This window comes from Haematobia irritans, chromosome 4 (genome assembly GCF_050003625.1).
Source record: "Haematobia irritans isolate KBUSLIRL chromosome 4, ASM5000362v1, whole genome shotgun sequence".
NCBI classification, from domain to species: Eukaryota; Metazoa; Arthropoda; class Insecta; order Diptera; family Muscidae; genus Haematobia; species Haematobia irritans.
In genome coordinates this window covers 200,171,711-200,190,679 of record NC_134400.1, presented here as the reverse complement: position 1 = coordinate 200,190,679, position 18,969 = coordinate 200,171,711, and the positions used below count along the sequence as shown (strand labels likewise).

Here is an 18,969-nt window from a genome sequence, read left to right as displayed (position 1 = left end):
TGGATTGCATAGAAACTTGTACTAAAGAGTGTCATCCAAAACCGAAGTACTTGGGTTGCGGTAACACTTGCCGATGGCAAGGTGTCTTAAAACTTCTTAACACCGTGTTCTCAATTGTAAGTTAGTCCATACGGGTAAACAGAAAAAGCCCGATTAAATACGTAAATAATTCAGTTTGACAAAATTTTCTATATATAATTATGGACCGATGTGGACCAATTTTAGCACGTTTGTTAAAGACCATATACTAACACCACGAACCAAATTTTAACCGGATCGGATAAAATTTGCTTCACTTAGAGGCTCCGCAAGCCAAATCTGGGGATCGGTTTATATGGAGGCTATATATAATTATGGACCGATTTAGACCACTTTTTGCGTGGTTATTAGAGACCATATACAATCACCACGTACTAAATTTCAACCGGATCGGAAAGAGACTCCGCAAGCCAAACCTGAGCGTCGGTTTATATGGGGGCTATACGTAAAAGTGGCCCGATATGGCCCATTTGCAATACCATCCGACCTACATTAATCACAACTACTTGTGCCAAGTTTCAAGTCGATAGCTTGTTTCGTTCGGAAGTTAACGTGAAGACGGACGGACGTACAAGCTTAGATCGATTCAGAATTTCACCACGATGCAGAATATATATACTTTATGGGGTCTTAGAGCAATATTTCGATGTGTTACAAACGGAATGACAAAGTTAATATACCTTCCATATAGAGTAGCCGGTGATTCTTTTTATTATAATATTTTTATACCCTGCTCCACACTGTGGAACAGGGTATTATAAGTTAGTGCATATGTTTGCAACACCCAGAAGGAGACGAGATAGACACATGGTGTCTTTGGCAAAAATGCTCAGGGTGGGCTCCTGAGTCGATATAGCCACGTCCGTCTGTCCGTGAACACATTTTTGTAATCAAAGTCTAGGTCGCAGTATTAGTCCAATCGACTTCAAATTTGGCACAAGTTTGTGTTTTGGCTCAGAATAGATCCCTATTGATTTTGGAAGAAATCGGTTCAGATTTAGATATAGCTCCCATATAGATATTTCGCCCGATATGGACTTATATGGCCCCAGAAGCCAGAGTTTTACCCTAATTTGCTTAAAATTTTGCACAAGAAGAACAATTAGTACTATAGTCAAGTGTGCCAAATTTTATTGAAATCGGTTCAGATTTAGATATAGCTCCCATATATTTCGTTCGCCCGATTTACACTCATATGACCACAGTGGCCAATCTTTTACTCCGATTTAATTGAAATTTTGCACAGAGAGTAGAATTAGTAGTGTAGTCAAGTGTGCCAAATTTTATTGAAATCGGTTCAGATTTAGATATAGCTCACATATATATCGTTCGCCCGATTTACACTCATATGACCACAGTGGCCAATCTTTTACTCCGATTTAATTGAAATTTTGCACAGGGAGTAGAATTAGCATTATAGCTATGCGTGCCAAATTTGGTTGAAATCGGTTCAGATTTAGATATAGCTCCAATATATAGCTTTCGGCCGATTTACACTCATATGACCACAGAGGCCAATTTTTTGCTCCGATTTAGTTGAAATTTTGCACAGGGAGTAGAATTAGCATTGTTGCTATGCGTGCCAAATTTGGTTGAAATCGGTTCAGATTTAGATATAGCTCCCATATATAGTTTTCGCCCGATTTACACTCATATGACCACAGAGGCCAATTTTTAACTTCGATTTTGCTGAAATTTTGCACAGGGAGTAGAATTAGCATTGTTGCTATGCGCGCCAAATTTGGTTGAAATCGGTTCAGATTTAGATATAGCTCCCATATATATGTTTTTCTGATTTCGACAAAAATGGTCAAAATACCAACATTTTCCAACATTTCCTTGTTTCCCATAGTTTTTTACTAACATTGTGTTCCACCCTAGTGCATTAGCCGACTTAAATTTTGAGTCTATAGATTTTGTAAAAGTCTATCAAATTCTGTCCAGATCGAGTGATATTTAAATGTATGTATTTGGGACAAACCTTTATATATAGCCCCCAACACATTTAACGGATGTGATATGGTATCGAAAATTTAGATGTACAAAGTGGTGCAGGGTATAATATAGTCGGCCCCGCCCGACTTTAGACTTTCTTTACTTGTTTATTCTATTTAATGTTATAAATTAAGTCAATTATTCAAAGAATTGTGTAGTTTTTGGGTCATATATGGTCTAGCGACTTGACTCTTTATGAAATAAATAAAAAAAAAAATAAAATTGAGGAGTTGACAAACAAAATTTTATTTTCTTTAAAATCAGATCTAAAGGAGCTCTTGACAATAATCTTCCAATGGAATTTTTCGTGAAATTTAGTGAAAAGCAATTTTTCGCTCAAAAATATACCGTTTTTGTAATTTCTCAAAAAAATTGTATTTTCCATCCCTGGTTCTCGTACACATACACATCAATCATTTTACTTGTCAAATTAGTTTAACAACCATCATTATCATATTCGTTTGCAAATTAAAACGCGAAACACTGAATTTAAGAATCTTCATCATCTTCACCATCACCATCATCTAGCGTGGATAATTACAGAGAGAGCCAACTGTCAACTTGCAACAGAAGGACGTTTTTGTGCAAAGGTATATATTAATGTGATTAAATTAAATAGAGTAACTCGTGTATTATGGTAAGAGAAGGGTGAGAACGTTACTAACGCAATGGTGAGCGATTTAATCAATCTTAAGACAAGCGAAACTATTAATACATACACTCTACGAAAGTACAATTACAGCGTTGATAAATGGCGTAGATGAAATGGCATTAAATCAGTTTCGAACAAGCAAATAGGGCCGAGAGTTCGGTCAGGCCGAATATTCTGTTCTCTCCATCATGGATTGCATACAAAGTCTTACTAAAGACAGTAATCAACAATCGAATTATTCACATTAATTGTGAACTATACACTGTAAAAAAAGCATACTCGGTTCCAAAGATTTTGTCTCTACTTTAAAAAATTTGGTATTGATTCCGAGCCAAAGAAGCGGAGAATACAAGTAAGGATACTTTTAAGACACAATTCTCTTTTAAATTTAGGTTTTGTGTACTTGCTTCTAGGAAGCAAATTTTAATTTTTCGCTTTCTCAGCTTTTTTTCTTCATATGCTATCAAAGTCCTTTAAAAACGAGTTAACGGCAACTTTATTTTCCAAATTACGACTCGACTTCCAGTAGAAATTATGATATGTTTGAAGTAAAAAACTTCTTTAAAATAAAGTTTTGAAAAACATGTCCTATATTTGAACGATTTTTTGCTTTGTAGTAAAGATGCAAAAAGACAACAAATTTAAAGACAATTTCATTAAATTTAAAGAATTTTTCTGAATTATTAAAGTCAAGTTGACCTTAGCCTATAAATTTTTTCTTTCATGTTAAGATACCCATTTTTAAGTCAAATCACTTAATTATAAGGACAATACGACTTCATTGAAAAGTTTATCGACTTTTGGACAAGGAAAATAACTTTATTTTAGAGAAATGCGTCTTCTATGCTAAGCAAAATTTGTATTCGTATTTTAAAGACATGAAATCTTTGACCTCACGACAATATTTTTTTTTTCAGTGTATGAACCATAGCAATTAGAGTATGGTAATTAGAGAGCCAAATTTCATTCGGATCGGATGAAATTTGTTCCTTCATGAGGCTTCAGAAGTCAAATCTTGGCTGGGTCGTTCACGATTCACGAGATTCAACCATAACTCACGTATGTCACGACCATTTCGGATTACTCTAATACTAACCATTGCCCTACTTTGACAGATATACCAGTGTGAAATTGCACTGAAAAAACAGTGAACCCACCAGGAAGAAAACTTTTGATTAATTTTAGAAAATTTTGAATAGTTTTAGAAATTTTTAACTAAACAGTATTACAAGCGCTGGCATCACGCCGATATCACAAAAATAAGTAAATATTTTTCGACAAATTCAAGAAGATTTATTAGACATAAATAATTTTGTTCACTTTTTAAAGAAAATTTTGCAGTTTGAAGGAAAAAATTGGAGTTCAAAATTCCAAGAATGTCTTTAGTGACATATGAAGTTCATGATGGACGCTGTTGTAGTAAAATTTACAAATTTAAAGAAATAATGAACTATTTTGTGAGAAGTACGAATTTAGTAAAACTTTTTACTTCATTTGTGTATAATTTTTTCCCGTCTTTTAGTTCATTTAACTAACGTACGCAAAAAATTATTAGAGTAAATGAAACTTTCTCCAAATATAATAATTTCATGAACTAAAATATAGTTAAATTGGCTTTAGTGAAATAGTGAGTTCATTTTTTTTTGAGTGTGGTAATACTTCGTGTCAACTACCCTGTACATATATAAAACAAAGCCATTTAACTATAGCGAATGATCATTATGCCTTTCCTAGAAATGATTATAATAAAAGAAAATTCTTTGGCAGTGAGCATATTTACATTTCAAGTAAATGTTTGTTTAATTTTACTACTAAATAGAGGATGCAATACCCAAAAAAAAAAAAAATTCTTAACTAAACAAGGAAGGCATTTGAATACAATTCTTAGTAGATCGTTTAAAATCACGATTTGGAACTAGCGATGGCCAGCGTTACAAGTGATTACACAATTATGCTGTCCAAATGGACAATTTGTTGTTCTTTCTCATTATGTGTTAGCTAGTGAGACTTATGGGAACGGAAATGGAAATTTATCGTGATTTCGAAATTTTCCATTGCAATACACTAACGATTGTTTCTTTAAAATTGCATTTCATTAGTTTTAATGAAAGTTTAGCAGGTAGGTAGAAATGTGTATTTTAAATACAGTATATTTGAGATATTATTGCAGGTTTTTGCACTGCCATGGCATTTGGCAAACGTCCAAACTGAAAACCACCTCGTTTGTATACCCTCCACCATAGGATATTAACACCATATTAACTTTGTCATTCCGTTTATAACACATCGAAATATTGCTCTAAGACCCCATAAAGTATATATATTCTGGGTCGTTGTGAAATTCTGAGTCGATCTGAGCATGTCCGTCCGTCCGTCCGTCCGTCTGTTGAAATCACGCTATCTTCCCAACGAAACCAGCTATCGACTTGAAACTTGGCCCAACTAGTTTTTATTGATGTAGGTCGGATGGTATTGCAAATGGACCATATCGTATAGCCCCCATATAAACCGACGCTCAGATTTGGCTTGCGGAACCTCTTGGAGGAGCAAAATTCATCCGATCCGGTTGACATTTGGTACATGGTGTAAGTATACGGTCTCTAACAATCACGCAAAAAATTGGTCCATATATGGCTTGCGGAGCCTCTAAGAGAAGCAAATTTCATCCAATCCGGCTGAAATGGTGTAAGTATGGGGTCTTTAAGAACTACGCATATAAACCGATCCCCCATTTAATCCGACCCCAGATTGGACCTCCGTAGCTCTTGGAGGAGCAAAATTCATCCGATCCGGTTGAAATTTGGTACATGGTGTAAGTATGTGGTCTCTAACAACTACGCAAAAATTGGTCCACATCGGTTCATAATTATATATAGCCCCCATATAAACCGATCCCCAGATTTGGCCTCCTCTTGGAAGAGCAAAATTCATCCGATCCGTTTTAAATTTGGTTCGTGGTGAAATTTGGTACATTGCCCTAGTGTATGGCCGCTAACAACCATGCCAAATTGGTCCCTATCGGTCTATAGTTATATATAGCCGATCCCAAAAATATTCTACCAAAATTTTATTTCTATAGAAAATTTTGTCAAAATTTTATTACTATAGAAAATTTTGTCAAAACTTTATTACTATAGAAAATTTTTGTCAAAATTTTATTATTTTTTTTTTATTTTTATTTATTTATTTATTTCTATAGAAAATATTGTCAAAACTTTATTACTATAGAAAATTTTGTCAAAATTTTATTACTATACAAAATTTTTACAAGATTTTATTTCTATAAAAAATTTTGTCCAAATGTTATTTCTATAGAAAATTTTGCCAAAATTTTATTTACTATAAACTATAAATTTTGTCAAAATTTTATTACTATAGAACATTTTGTCAAAATTTTATTACTATAGAAAATGTTGTCAAAATTTTATTGATCTAGAGAATTTTGTTAAAATTTTATTATTATACAAAATTTTTACAAGATTTTATTTCTATAAAAAATTTTGTCAAAATGTTATTTCTATAGAAAATTTTGTCAAAATTTTATTACTATAGAAAATTTTGTCAACATTTTATTTCTATAGAAAATTTTGTCAAAATTTTATTACTATAGAAAATTTTGTCAACATTTTATTTCTATAGAAAATTTTGTCAAAATTTTATTACTATAGAAAATTTTGTCAACATTTTATTTCTATAGAAAATTTTGTCAAAATTTTATTAGTATAGAACATTTTGTCAAAATTTTATTTCTCCAGAAAATTTTGTCAAAATTTTATTACTATAAAAATTTTGTCAAAATTTTATTTCTCTAGAAAATTTTGTCAAAATTTTATTACTATAGAAAATTTTGTCAAAATTTTATTTCTCTAGAAAATTTTGTCAAAATTTTATTACTATAGAAAATTTTGTCAAAATTTTATTACTATAGAAAATTTTGTCAAAATTGTATTACTATAGAAAATTTTGTCAAAATTTTTATTACTATAGAACATTTTTTCAAAATTTTATTACTATAGAAAATGTTGTCAAAATTTTTTTGATCTAGATAATTTTGTTAAAATTTTATTTCTATAGAAAATTTTGTCAACATTTTATTACTATAGAAAATTTTGTCAAAATTTTATTACTATAAAAATTTTGTCAAAATCTTGTTACTATGGAAAATTTTGTCGAAATTTTATTACTATAGAAAATTTTGTCAAAATTTTATTACTATAGAAAATTTTGTCAAAATTTTATTGATCTAGAGAATTTTGTCAAAATTTTATTGATCTAGAGAATTTTGTCAAAATTTTATTGACCTAGAGAATTTTGTTAAAATTTTATTACTATAGAAAATTTTGTCAAAATTTTATTACTATAGAAAATTTTGTCAAAATTTTATTACTATAGAAAATTTTGTCAAAATTTTATTACTATAGAAAATTTTGTCAAAATTTTATTACTATAGAAAATTTTGTCAAAATTTTATTACTATAGAAAATTTTGTCAACATTTTATTGATCTAGAGAATTTTGTCAAAATTTTATTGATCTAGAGAATTTTGTCAAAATTTTATTGACCTAGAGAATTTTGTTAAAATTTTATTACTATAGAAAATTTTGTCAAAATTTTATTACTATAGAAAATTTTGTCAAAATTTTATTACTATAGAAAATTTTGTCAAAATTTTTATTACTATAGAACATTTTTTCAAAATTTTATTACTATAGAAAATTTTGTCAAAATTTTATTACTATAGAAAATTTTGTCAAAATTTTATTGATCTAGATAATTTTGTTAAAATTTTATTTCTATAGAAAATTTTGTCAACATTTTATTACTACAGAAAATTTTGTCAAAATTTTATTACTATAAAAATTTTGTCAAAATCTTGTTACTATAGAAAATTTTGTCGAAATTTTATTACTATAGAAAATTTTGTCGAAATTTTATTACTATAGAAAATTTTGTCAAAATTTTATTACTATAGAAAATTTTGTCAAAATTTTATTACTATAGAAAATTTTGTCAAAATTTTATTACTATAGAAAATTTTGTCAAAATTTTATTACTATAGAAAATTTTGTCAAAATTTTATTACTATAGAAAATTTTGTCAAAATTTTATTACTATAGAAAATTTTGTCAAAATTTTATGTCTGTAGAAAATTTTATCAAAATATTTTTACTATAGAAAATTTTGTCAAAATTTTTTTACTATAGAAAATTTTGTCAAAATTTTATTTCTGTAGAAAATTTTGTCAAAATTTTTTTACTATAGAAAATTTTGTCAAAATTTCATTTTTCTAGAAAATTTTGCCAAAATTTTATTACTATAGAAAATTTTGTCAAAATTTTATTACTATAGAAAATTTTGTCAAAATTTTATTACTATAGAAAATTTTGTCAAAATTTTATTTCTAGAGAAAATTTTGTTAAAATTTTATTTCTATAGAAAATTTTGTTAAAATTTTATTTCTATAGAAAATTTTGTCAAACTGAATTATATACGTACATAATCGCCCTTTTTTTGAGAAGCCGGTGTTACGAAGTTTTAAGATACCTTTCTATCGGCAAGTGTTACCGCAACCCAAGCAATTCGATTGTGAATAACAGTCTGTAGCAGAAGTTTCTACGCAATCCATGGTGGAGGGTATATAAGATTCGGCCTGGCCGAACTTACGGCCGTATATACTTCCCAGCAAAAAAATTTGGAAGTTCTTCCAAAGGCACAGCTTTAAAGACACTTCCAGAAGATGCACTCCCATTGATGTTCGTCATTTTATAACTTGATTTGTTCATACTTTTAATGGGTAATTTTAACTTTTTATACCCTCCACCATAGGATGGGGGTATATTGACTTTGTCATTCCGTTTGTAACACATCGAAATATTGCTCTAAGACCCCATAAAGTATATATTCTGGGTCGTAGTGAAATTCTGAGTCGATCTGAGCATGTCCGTCCGTCTGTTGAAATCACTCTAACTTCCGAACGAAACAAGCTATCGACTTGAAACTTGGCACAAGTAGTTGTTATTGATGTAGGTCGGATGGTATTGCAAATGGGCCATATCGGTCCACTTTTACGTATAGCCCCCATATAAACGGACCCCCAAATTTGGCTTGCGATTGCTCTAAGAGAAGCAAATTTCATCCAATCCGGCTGAAATTTGGTACGTTGTGTTAGTATATTGTCTCTAACAACCATGCAAAAATTGGTCCACATCGGTCCATAATTATATATAGCCCCTATATAAACCGATCCCCAGATTTGGCTTGCGGAGCCTCAAAGAGAAGCAAATTTCATCCGATACGGCTGAAATTTGGTACATTATATTAGTATATGGTCTCTAACAACCATGCAAAAATTGGTCCATATCGGTCCATAATTATATATAGCCCCCATATAAACTGCTTCCCAGATTTGGTTTGCGGATCCTCTAAGAGAATCAAATTTCATCCGATCCAAATAAAATTTTCATCCGATCCGGCTGAAATTTGGTACATGGTATTAGTATATAGTCTCTAAGAACCATTCAAAAATTAGTCCATATCAGTCCATAATTATATATAGCCCCTATATAAACCGATCCCCAGATTTGAACTCCGGAGCCACTTGGACGAGCAAAATTCATCCGATCCGGTTGAAATTTGCAACGTAGTGTTAATATATGGCCGCTAATAACAATGCCAAAATTGGTCCATATCGGTCTATAGTTATATATAGCTGATCCCCAATCACACAAAAATTGGTCCATATCGGTTCATAATCATGCTTGCCACTCGAGCAAAAATAATCTAGCAAAATTTTATTTCTATAGAAAATTTTGTCAAAATTTTATTTATAAATTATTTTATTTATTATTATTTCTTTTATTATTTATTATTTGTCAATTTTTTTTATTTCGGCATAAGCCGGCTATCATACAAAACCTTTTTTCGGAAGGTTCAAGTGTGGTTCATTGTTGGGTTTAATGAACTGCCTGAATTTATTCTGATAATTGGTTGATAGTTTTGCTGCAAGTAGGGGATGCTGATGAGGAATGTGGTAATTCCGAAACGTGCGTCCATCCAACCATCTTGTAGTCTATAGGGCTTTGCCCAAAATTTGACAAACATTCTTTTCCTCTGTTGTTTAAGATACACTTGTACACGCAAAAAAATAATTCTTTCCTCCCAAACGAAATTTTAGACAAACAAAGTTCGTTTCTCATTTGCTTTTCGCTGTAAGGAGGTGTATTTGGAAGAAAAGTATATACTTTTTGTGATAAACGTTTATTCTTTTCCAGGATGTAAAAACAATTTCATAAAGACAAATTAAAAAAAAACATTTTTTTCTTGCTAATTGCATTTTCCCTCACATCTTTCTCACATCCACGAGGTTTTTTAGTTTTTAACACCTTTTCCTGTAATACCAACAATGTAGAAGAAATTATACGATTTTATAAATTTTTAAAATTTTTTTTACCTTTCGCCTGGACGGAGAATCGAACCGCGGACCATGCACTTTGTAAGCCAACACACTAACCACTGAGCTATGTACCTGTTATGGTCATCAATAGAGAAATATCCATATAAGTTATATTTATATAGCATAGCTTGCGGCGCCCACGAACCGAATAAACAAAGTTTATTTGACAGAAACAAACATTTAGTTTGGCACCGTGGAGCAGTGGTTGCTACGTCCGACTTGCATGCCAAGGGTCGTGGGTTCGATCCCTGCTTCGACCAAAGTTTTTTTTTTTTTTAAATTTTTTTTTTACATATATTCCAGATATGTTCGGAAGATTCCGAAAAAATGTTCAACATTACATTGTAGTATATTAAATTTTGAACTGTAAAATGTGTCTTATTAACGACCTAAGGTCATAAAAGAACAGTGTTTGATATAAACGAAATGGACTGTGTTGTTGTTTCAAAAATAACTTTTTTTATTGAAAAAATAAAAATTTTGTAACAAACGAATTTTTTTGGTGATAAAAGTTTAAAATTTTCGAAGCAATTCAAAAAACTCTAGCAAAAGAAAAACGTTTTCGGTACACGTTTTCCAAACGTTTTTTTCTTTGCGTGTAGTTTAGTCAATGTATGGTTTTAAGCTGCAATAAAAACAACAACAATGTCGAAATTTTATGTCTATAGAAAATTTTGGGAAAATTTTATTTCTGTAGAAAATGTTGTCAAAATTTTAATTCTATAGAGAATGTTGTCAAAATTTTAAATCTTTTGAAAATTTTGTAAAAATTTTATTTCTATAGAAAATTTTGTCAAAATGTTATTTCTATAGAAAATTTTGTTAAAATCATATTTCTATAGAAAATTTTGTCCAAATTTTACTTCTATAGAAAATGTTGTCAACATTTTATTTTGTCAAAATTTTATTTCTATAGAAAATTTTGTCAAACTTAATTATATGCCTATTTAATCGGCCATTTTAAGTTTAATATATACTACGTGTGGACTACGTGGTATATATTACGGTATTAGGAAGTTTTAAGATATCTTGTCATCGGCAAAAGTTACCGCAACCCAAGTAATTCGATTGTGGATGACAGTCTTCAGTAGAAGTTTCTACGCAATCCATGGTGGAGGGTACATAAGATTCGGTCTGGCCGAACTTACGGCCGTATATACTTGTTTTGTTTCAAATAGGTTAAAAACAGAGTAAGAATTCATAAAATGGTACAAATCATTTAAATTTTGTCGAAAAAAATGCTAAATGCAATCTGAAAAATTGTGAATTTTTGAAAATATTTGAGGAAGCGTTAGAATCCATTAAAAATTATAAAAAAAAAATATAAAAATTATTTATTTTACAAAATATAACAGAATTTTTTAATTTACATCCAAAACACTGAATTCGGATTACACCTAAAGAAGTGATGTAAATTCAGTGCAACGGCTGTTGAAATGGAGGACTTCCGTCGTATGACAAGCCCATGTTCAATTCATCGCTTCTGCGTCAATTATGCACCACTTCCGGATCCTGGGTTGTTACAGTTACTTTTTTGAAACAATTAATTTAGAAATATTAAATGTTTCGCAATCAATGCATAAGATTTTTATGGATGGACTACATTTTTACAAGACTTGATGAAGTGAAAATAAAAATCGGATCGTGACTAAAATTCTTGCAAATTTTAATCTTGCTCATATGATAATCACATTTTTTTATTGGAATTAAATGTCGTGATTGTCGTGAATTTGTACCGATAATGATTAATGATTAATGATCATAAGTGGCAAATAAATTTATGTCACGAGAGTGCTTCGTATTGCAATTTGGTTCACTCTGAATATGTTTACCACAAACATAATTATTTTCTGGTTATAATTTACGTGAAAGGAATTGGCTAGTTGGTACTTACCTTTTACATCTTAGAACTACGACCATAACAATAGCACCTATAAGAGCTGAGATAATTGAGACTACAATCAATGTAAATGCCCAACCAATTTCACCAGATGCATCTGAAAATAAACAAAAATATATATGCAACTTTAGCATTTTTTTAAGGATTTATAATCTTCTTCTTCTTCTATATATATAAAACTCAATCTATGTTTGTTTATTTGTTTGTTTGTATGTTCCGAGTTGGCTCCGAAACGGCTGAACCGATTTACTTGAAACTTTCAGAGATCGTAGGGGGCGTTCATGTGGTGAAAATAGGGTACCTCATTTTTTGACACCTGGTCGCGGAGGGGGACCTCCCCTTCGTCGGACTTTTCGAAAATTGGACCAAAGTTGACCGATTTGCTTGAAATTTTCATTGAAGATTGGGGTTGGCATCTAGACAAAGATCCGCTACTTTTTATTTCGATATTTGGTGGCGGAGGGGGCCTCCCCTTTGTTCGACTTTTTTTTAAGTACAGTGAAAAAACTAAAATTCTCTAAATTATCTGAGATTTACAGAGAACATGTAGTGAGGTTATGGAATTAGTATGGGGTACCCGATGATTTCATATGTGGATGGGGAGGGGGACCTCCCCCTTGCCCTACTTTTTGAAACTTGGAACAAAATTATGCGATTTGCTTGAAATTTTCATTGAATGTTGGGGTTGGCATGTAGACAAAAATCCGCTACATTATTTTTCGATATTTGGTCGGGGAGGGGGACCACCCCTTTGCCCAAATTTTGTTTGTTTGAAAGTACAAACAAAACTAAACTCCCCCGGCTGAAATTTTACGGAAAAAATGGGTTATGAAATTTATATCAGGTTCTTGATTTTTTAATAAAAATAAAAGGGCATAGGGAGACATCCGCTTCTCTTAAGTACATACAGAGAAACAATTAAACTTTTACCGAGTTACTTGAAATTTACAGAGGACTGGGGAGAGGTTACGATATTAATAGTTGATACCTGATTTTGTGATATTTGGACGGAAGAGATGCCGCCCTCTTAGGCTTACAATTTGCTTGACATTTTCTGGGACGTTTACAAAAGATACGCTACATCACTTTTCGATATTTAGTCGGGGAGGAGGTCCTCCTCTAATACTGGAAAAAACAATTCTTACGTTTTCTTGAAATTTACGTAGGCAGTGGGGGAAGGTTATGAACGAAGAGGACACTTCCTTCCCATAATTATATATAGCCCCCATATAAACCGATCCCCCGATTTGGCTTGCAGAGCTTCTAAGAGAAACAAATTTCATCCGATCCGGCTGAAATTTGGTACATGGTGTTAGTATATGGTCTCCAACAACCATGCCAAAATTGGTCCACATCGGCCCATAATTATATATAGCCCCCATATAAACCGATCCCCAGATTTGACTTCCGTAGCCTCTTAGAGGAGCAAAAGTCATCCGATCCGATTGAAATTTGGTACGTGGTGTTAGTATATTGTCTCTAACAACCATGCCAAAATTGGTCCATACCGATCCATAATTATATATAGCCCCCATATAAGGCGATCCCCAGATTTGACCTCAGGAGCCTCTTAGAGGAGCGAAATTCATCCGATCCGTTTGAAATTTAGTACGTGGTGTTAGTATATGGTATCCAACAACCCTGCAGGAATTGGTCCATATCGGTCCATAATTATATATAGCCCCCATATAAATCGATCCCCAGATTTGGCTTGCGGAGCCTCTAAGAGAAGCAAATTTCATCCGTTCCGGTTGAAATTTGGTACGTGGTGTCAGCACATGATAACGGTTCATAAACATGGTTGCCACTCGAGCCAAAAATAATCTACCAAAATTATATTTCTATAAAAATTTTGTTAAAATTTTATTTGTATAGAAAATTTTTGTTAAAATTTTATTTCTATAGAAAATCTTGTCAAAATTTTATTTCTATAGAAAATTAAGTCAAAATTTTATTTCTATAGAAAATTTTGTCAAAATTTTATTTCTATAGAAAATTTTCTCCAAATTTTATTTCTATAGAAAATTTTGTCAAAATTTTATTTCTATAGAAAATTTTTTCCAAATTTTATTTCTATAGATTTCTTTTTCCAAATTTTATTTCTATAGATTTTTTCCAAATTTTACTTCTATAGAAAATGTTGTCTATAGAAAATTTTTGTTAAAATTTTATTTCTATAGAAAATCTTGTCAAAATTTTATTTCTATAGAAAATTTAGTAAAAATTTTATTTCTATAGAAAATTCGCTCCTCTTAGAGGAGCGAAATTCATCCGATCCGTTTGAAATTTAGTACGTGGTGTTAGTATATGGTATCCAACAACCATGCAGGAATTGGTCCATATCGGTCCATAATTATATATAGCCCCCATATAAATCGATCCCCAGATTTGGCTTGCGGAGCCTCTAAGAGAAGCAAATTTCATCCGTTCCGGTTGAAATTTGGTACGTGGTGTCAGCACATGATAACGGTTCATAATCATGGTTGCCACTCGAGCCAAAAATAATCTACCAAAACTTTATTTCTATAAAAAATTTTGTTAAAATTTTATTTGTATAGAAAATTTTTGTTAAAATTTTATTTCTATAGAAAATCTTGTCAAAATTGTATTTCTATAGAAAATTTAGTCAAAATTTTATTTCTATAGAAAATTTTGTCAAAATTTTATTTCTATTGAAAATTTTTTTCCAAATTTTATTTCTATAGAAAATTTTTTCCAAATTTTATTTCTATAGATTTCTTTTTCCAAATTTTATTTCTATAGATTTTTTCCAAATTTTACTTCTATAGAAAATGTTGTCTATAGAAAATTTTTGTTAAAATTTTATTTCTATAGAAAATCTTGTCAAAATTTTATTTCTATAGAAAATTGTGTTAAAATTTTATTTCTATAGAAAATTGTGTTAAAATTTTATTTCTATAGAAAAGTTTGTTAAAATTTTATTTCTGTAGAAAATTTTGTCAAAATTTTCTTTCTATAGAAAATTTTGTGAAAATTTTATTTCTATAGAAAATTTTGTTAAAATTTTTTTATGTCTATAGAAAATTGTGTCAAACTGAATTATATACGTATTTGATCGATATTTTTTGATTTAATATAACCACGTATGGACTTACATACAATTTAGAAGACGGTGTTAAGAGGTTTTAAGATACGTTGCCATCGGCAAGCGTTACCGCAACTTAATTAATTCGATTGTGGATGGCAGTGTTTAGAAGTTTCTACGCAATCCATGGTGGAGGGTACATAAGATTCGGCCTGGCCGAACATACGGCCGTATATACTTGTTTTTAATTAATAAATCATTCAAATAATTAATTGATACAATTAAATTTTTAATCAAAACATTAAGTCAATGATTGAAAATTTTAAATTAAAGTAGTATATAGAGCAGTAAGTTCGGCGGGGCCGAATCTTAAATACCCACCACCATGAATCATATATAATAGTTTACTTTGAAAACTTTTCGTCGTAGCGGGTTTCTTGATAATATATCGAATTTTAGGGGGTTTGATGAGAAATTTTCTCCCAAGCAAATCAGTTCAACCAGATTCTAGCTATGAAGACTAGATCAGATTCTGGATTTATGAGAACCAATTTTATTTGAGTTTTAGACAAATCGTGCATATCGTACAAATGATGAAATAACGCCTTGATTTGAAATCTTAAATCTGTAGATTTTTTCCGCCCTTATTTAAGTGAATATGATGAGTAAAATCTGGAAATTTTACTTTGAGTTTCAAGCAATTCTCGTGATCAGTGCGCCTGTTATACCCTGAAAGAAGTGTTTTTTTTTTTCTGAGGAACGAAATTTTAGACAAGCATAGTTTTCTTTTGACACAAATTTTAGAGACAATCGTCGAATCGCTTATCAAAAATTCGGATTAGTTTGCTCTAAACTAAAATACTTTATACGAAAGGGAAATTTCGTTTGTCTAAAATTTCATTCCGGAGGAAAATATTTCTTTCTTTGGATGTACCCTCAAGAAGATAAATCGGACCGGTAAAAACAAATGTGATACAGATTTTTGAGGGTCTAAAATTCCAGTATATTTAAATTTTTATACAAATCGGATAACAACTATGGTTTCTAGATGCCCAAGGAGTTAAATCTGGTCTATGTGGAGGCTATACTAAAACAGGGGTCGACACACACCATATTCGGCTGACCTATTTGTGGTCAGCCGGATTCCAGAAGTCCTAGAAATAAATTCGGGGAGTTAGGTCTATATGGGCGCTAGACCAAAACATGGACCAATACTCACCACCTCTTAATATTCCACAAATACCTCTAGAATTCCACTTTCAGACGAATTGGGTGAAAACTACGAATTCTAGAAGCTCAAGGTAAAATCGGCAGATCAGTCTATATAGCGGCTATAACAAAACATGGACCGATATGGACCATTTTCGACACACATCTTTATGGTCCTAAAATACCTCTAGATTTCTAATTTCCGGCAAATTGGATAAAAACTACGGATTCTAGAAGCCCCAGGAATAACGTCGGGAGATAGGTCTTTATGGGGGCTATATAAAAACATGAACCGATAGGCATCATTTGCGACACACCTATTTGTGATCTTAAAATTCCTCTAGATTTTCAATTTCAAGCAAATATAGTCTCTAGACGCCCAAGAAATAAAATCGGAGATCGGTCTATATGGGGGTTATACCAAACAAGTAAGGAAAGTCTAAAGTCGGGCGGGGCCGACAATATTATACCCTGCACCACTTTGTAGATCTAAATTTTCGATACCATATCACATCCGTCAAATGTGTTGGGGGCTATATATAAAAGTTTGTCCCAAATACATGCATTTAAAAATCACTCGATCTGGACAGAATTTGATAGACTTCTACAAAATCTATAGACTCAAAATTAAGTTGGCTAATGCACTAGGGTGGAAAACAATGTTAGTAAAAAACAAACTTATTATACTCCCGTCACCATTCTATGGTGGTGGGTATAACAAGTATATACGGCCGTAAGTTCGGCCAGGCCGAAGCTTATGTACCCTCCACCATGGATTGCGTAGAAACTTCTGAAGACTGTCATCCACAATCGAATTACTTGGGTTGCGGTAACTTTTGCCGATGGCAAGGTGTCTTAAACCTTCCTAATACCGCAATATATACCACGTAGTCCATACGTGGTATATATTAAACTTAAAATGGCCGATTAAATATGTATATAATTAAGTTTGACAAAATTTTCTATAGAAATAAAATGTTGACAACATTTTCTATAGAAGTAAAATTTGGACAAAATTTTCTATAGAAATATGATTTTAACAAAATTTTCTATAGCAATAACATTTTGACAAAATTTTCTATAGAAATAAAACTTTTACAAAATTTTCAAAAGATTTAAAATTTTGACAACATTCTCTATAGAATTAAAATTTTGACAACATTGTCTACAGAAATAAAATTTTGCCAAAATTTTCTATACAAATAAAACTTGACAAAATTTTCTATAGAAATAAAATTTTGACAAAATTTTCTATAGAAGTACAATTTTGCTAGATTATTTGTGCTCGAGTGGCATGATTATGAATTGATATGGACCAATTTGTGTGTGATTGGGGATCGGCTATATATAACTATAGACCGATATGGACCAATTTTGGCATGGTCATTAGCGGCCATATATTAACACCACGTTGCAAATTTCAACCGGATCGGATGAATTTTGCTCCTCTAAGAGGCTCCGGAGTTCAAATCTGGGGATCGGTTTATATGAGGGCTATATATAATTATGGACCGATGTGGACCAATTTTTGCATGTTGTTAGAGACCATATACTAACACCACGTACAAAGTTTCGGCCGGATCGGATGAAATTTGCTTCTCTTAGAGCAATCGAAAGCCAAATTTGGGGGTCCGTTTATATGGGGGCTATACGTAAAAGTGGACCGATATGGACCAATTTTTGCATGGTTGTTAGAGACCATATACTAACACCATGTACCAAATTTCAGCCGGATCGGATGAAATTTGCTTCTCTTAGAGGCCTCGCAAGCCAAATCGGGGGATCGGTTTATATGGGGGCTATATATAATTATGGACCGATGTGGACTAATTTTGGCATGGTCGTTAGAGACCATATGCTAACACCATGTACCAAATTTCAGCCGGATCGGATGAAAATTTGCTTCTCTTAGAGGCCTCGCAAGCCAAATCGGGGGATCGGTTTATATGGGGGCTAATTATAATTATTGACCGATGTGGACCAATTTTGGCATGGTTGTTAGAGACCATATACTAACATCATGTACCAAATTTCAGCCGGTTCGGATGAAATTTGCTTCTCTTAGAGGCCTCGCAAGCCAAATTTGGGGGTCCGTTTATATGGGGGCTATACGTAAAAGTGGACCGATATGGCCCATTTGCAATACCATCCGACCAATTTTTGAATGGTTCTTAGAGACTATATACTAATACCATGTACCAAATTTCAGCCGGATCGGATGAAATTTGCTTCTCTTAGAGGATCCGCAAACCAAATCTGGGAATCGGTTTATATGGGGGCTATATAATTATGAACCGATGTGGACCAATTTTTGCATGGTTGTTAGAGACCATATACTAACACCACGTACAAAGTTTCGGCCGGATCGGATGAAATTTGCTTCTCTTAGAGCAATCGAAAGCCAAATTTGGGGGTCCGTTTATATGGGGGCTATACGTAAAAGTGGACCGATATGGACCAATTTTTGCATGTTGTTAGAGACCATATACTAACACCATGTACCAAATTTCAGCCGGATCGGATGAAATTTGCTTCTCTTAGAGGCCTCGCAAGCCAAATCGGGGGATCGGTTTATATGGGGGCTATATATAATTATGGACCGATGTGGACTAATTTTGGCATGGTCGTTAGAGACCATATGCTAACACCATGTACCAAATTTCAGCCGGATCGGA

General features: G+C 32.0%; 1 protein-coding gene across 1 annotated transcript in view; it reads right to left on the bottom strand.

Moving 5' to 3' along the window:
• LOC142235948 (uncharacterized) overlaps positions 1–18,969 on the bottom strand; it is an 87,477-nt gene that overhangs the window by 67,177 nt on the left and 1,331 nt on the right. Inside the window, exon 2 of the mRNA XM_075307201.1 lies at positions 12,034–12,136. Within this exon, the coding sequence (XP_075163316.1) occupies positions 12,034–12,136 (103 nt within the window). The remainder of the gene's footprint in view (positions 1–12,033; positions 12,137–18,969) is intronic.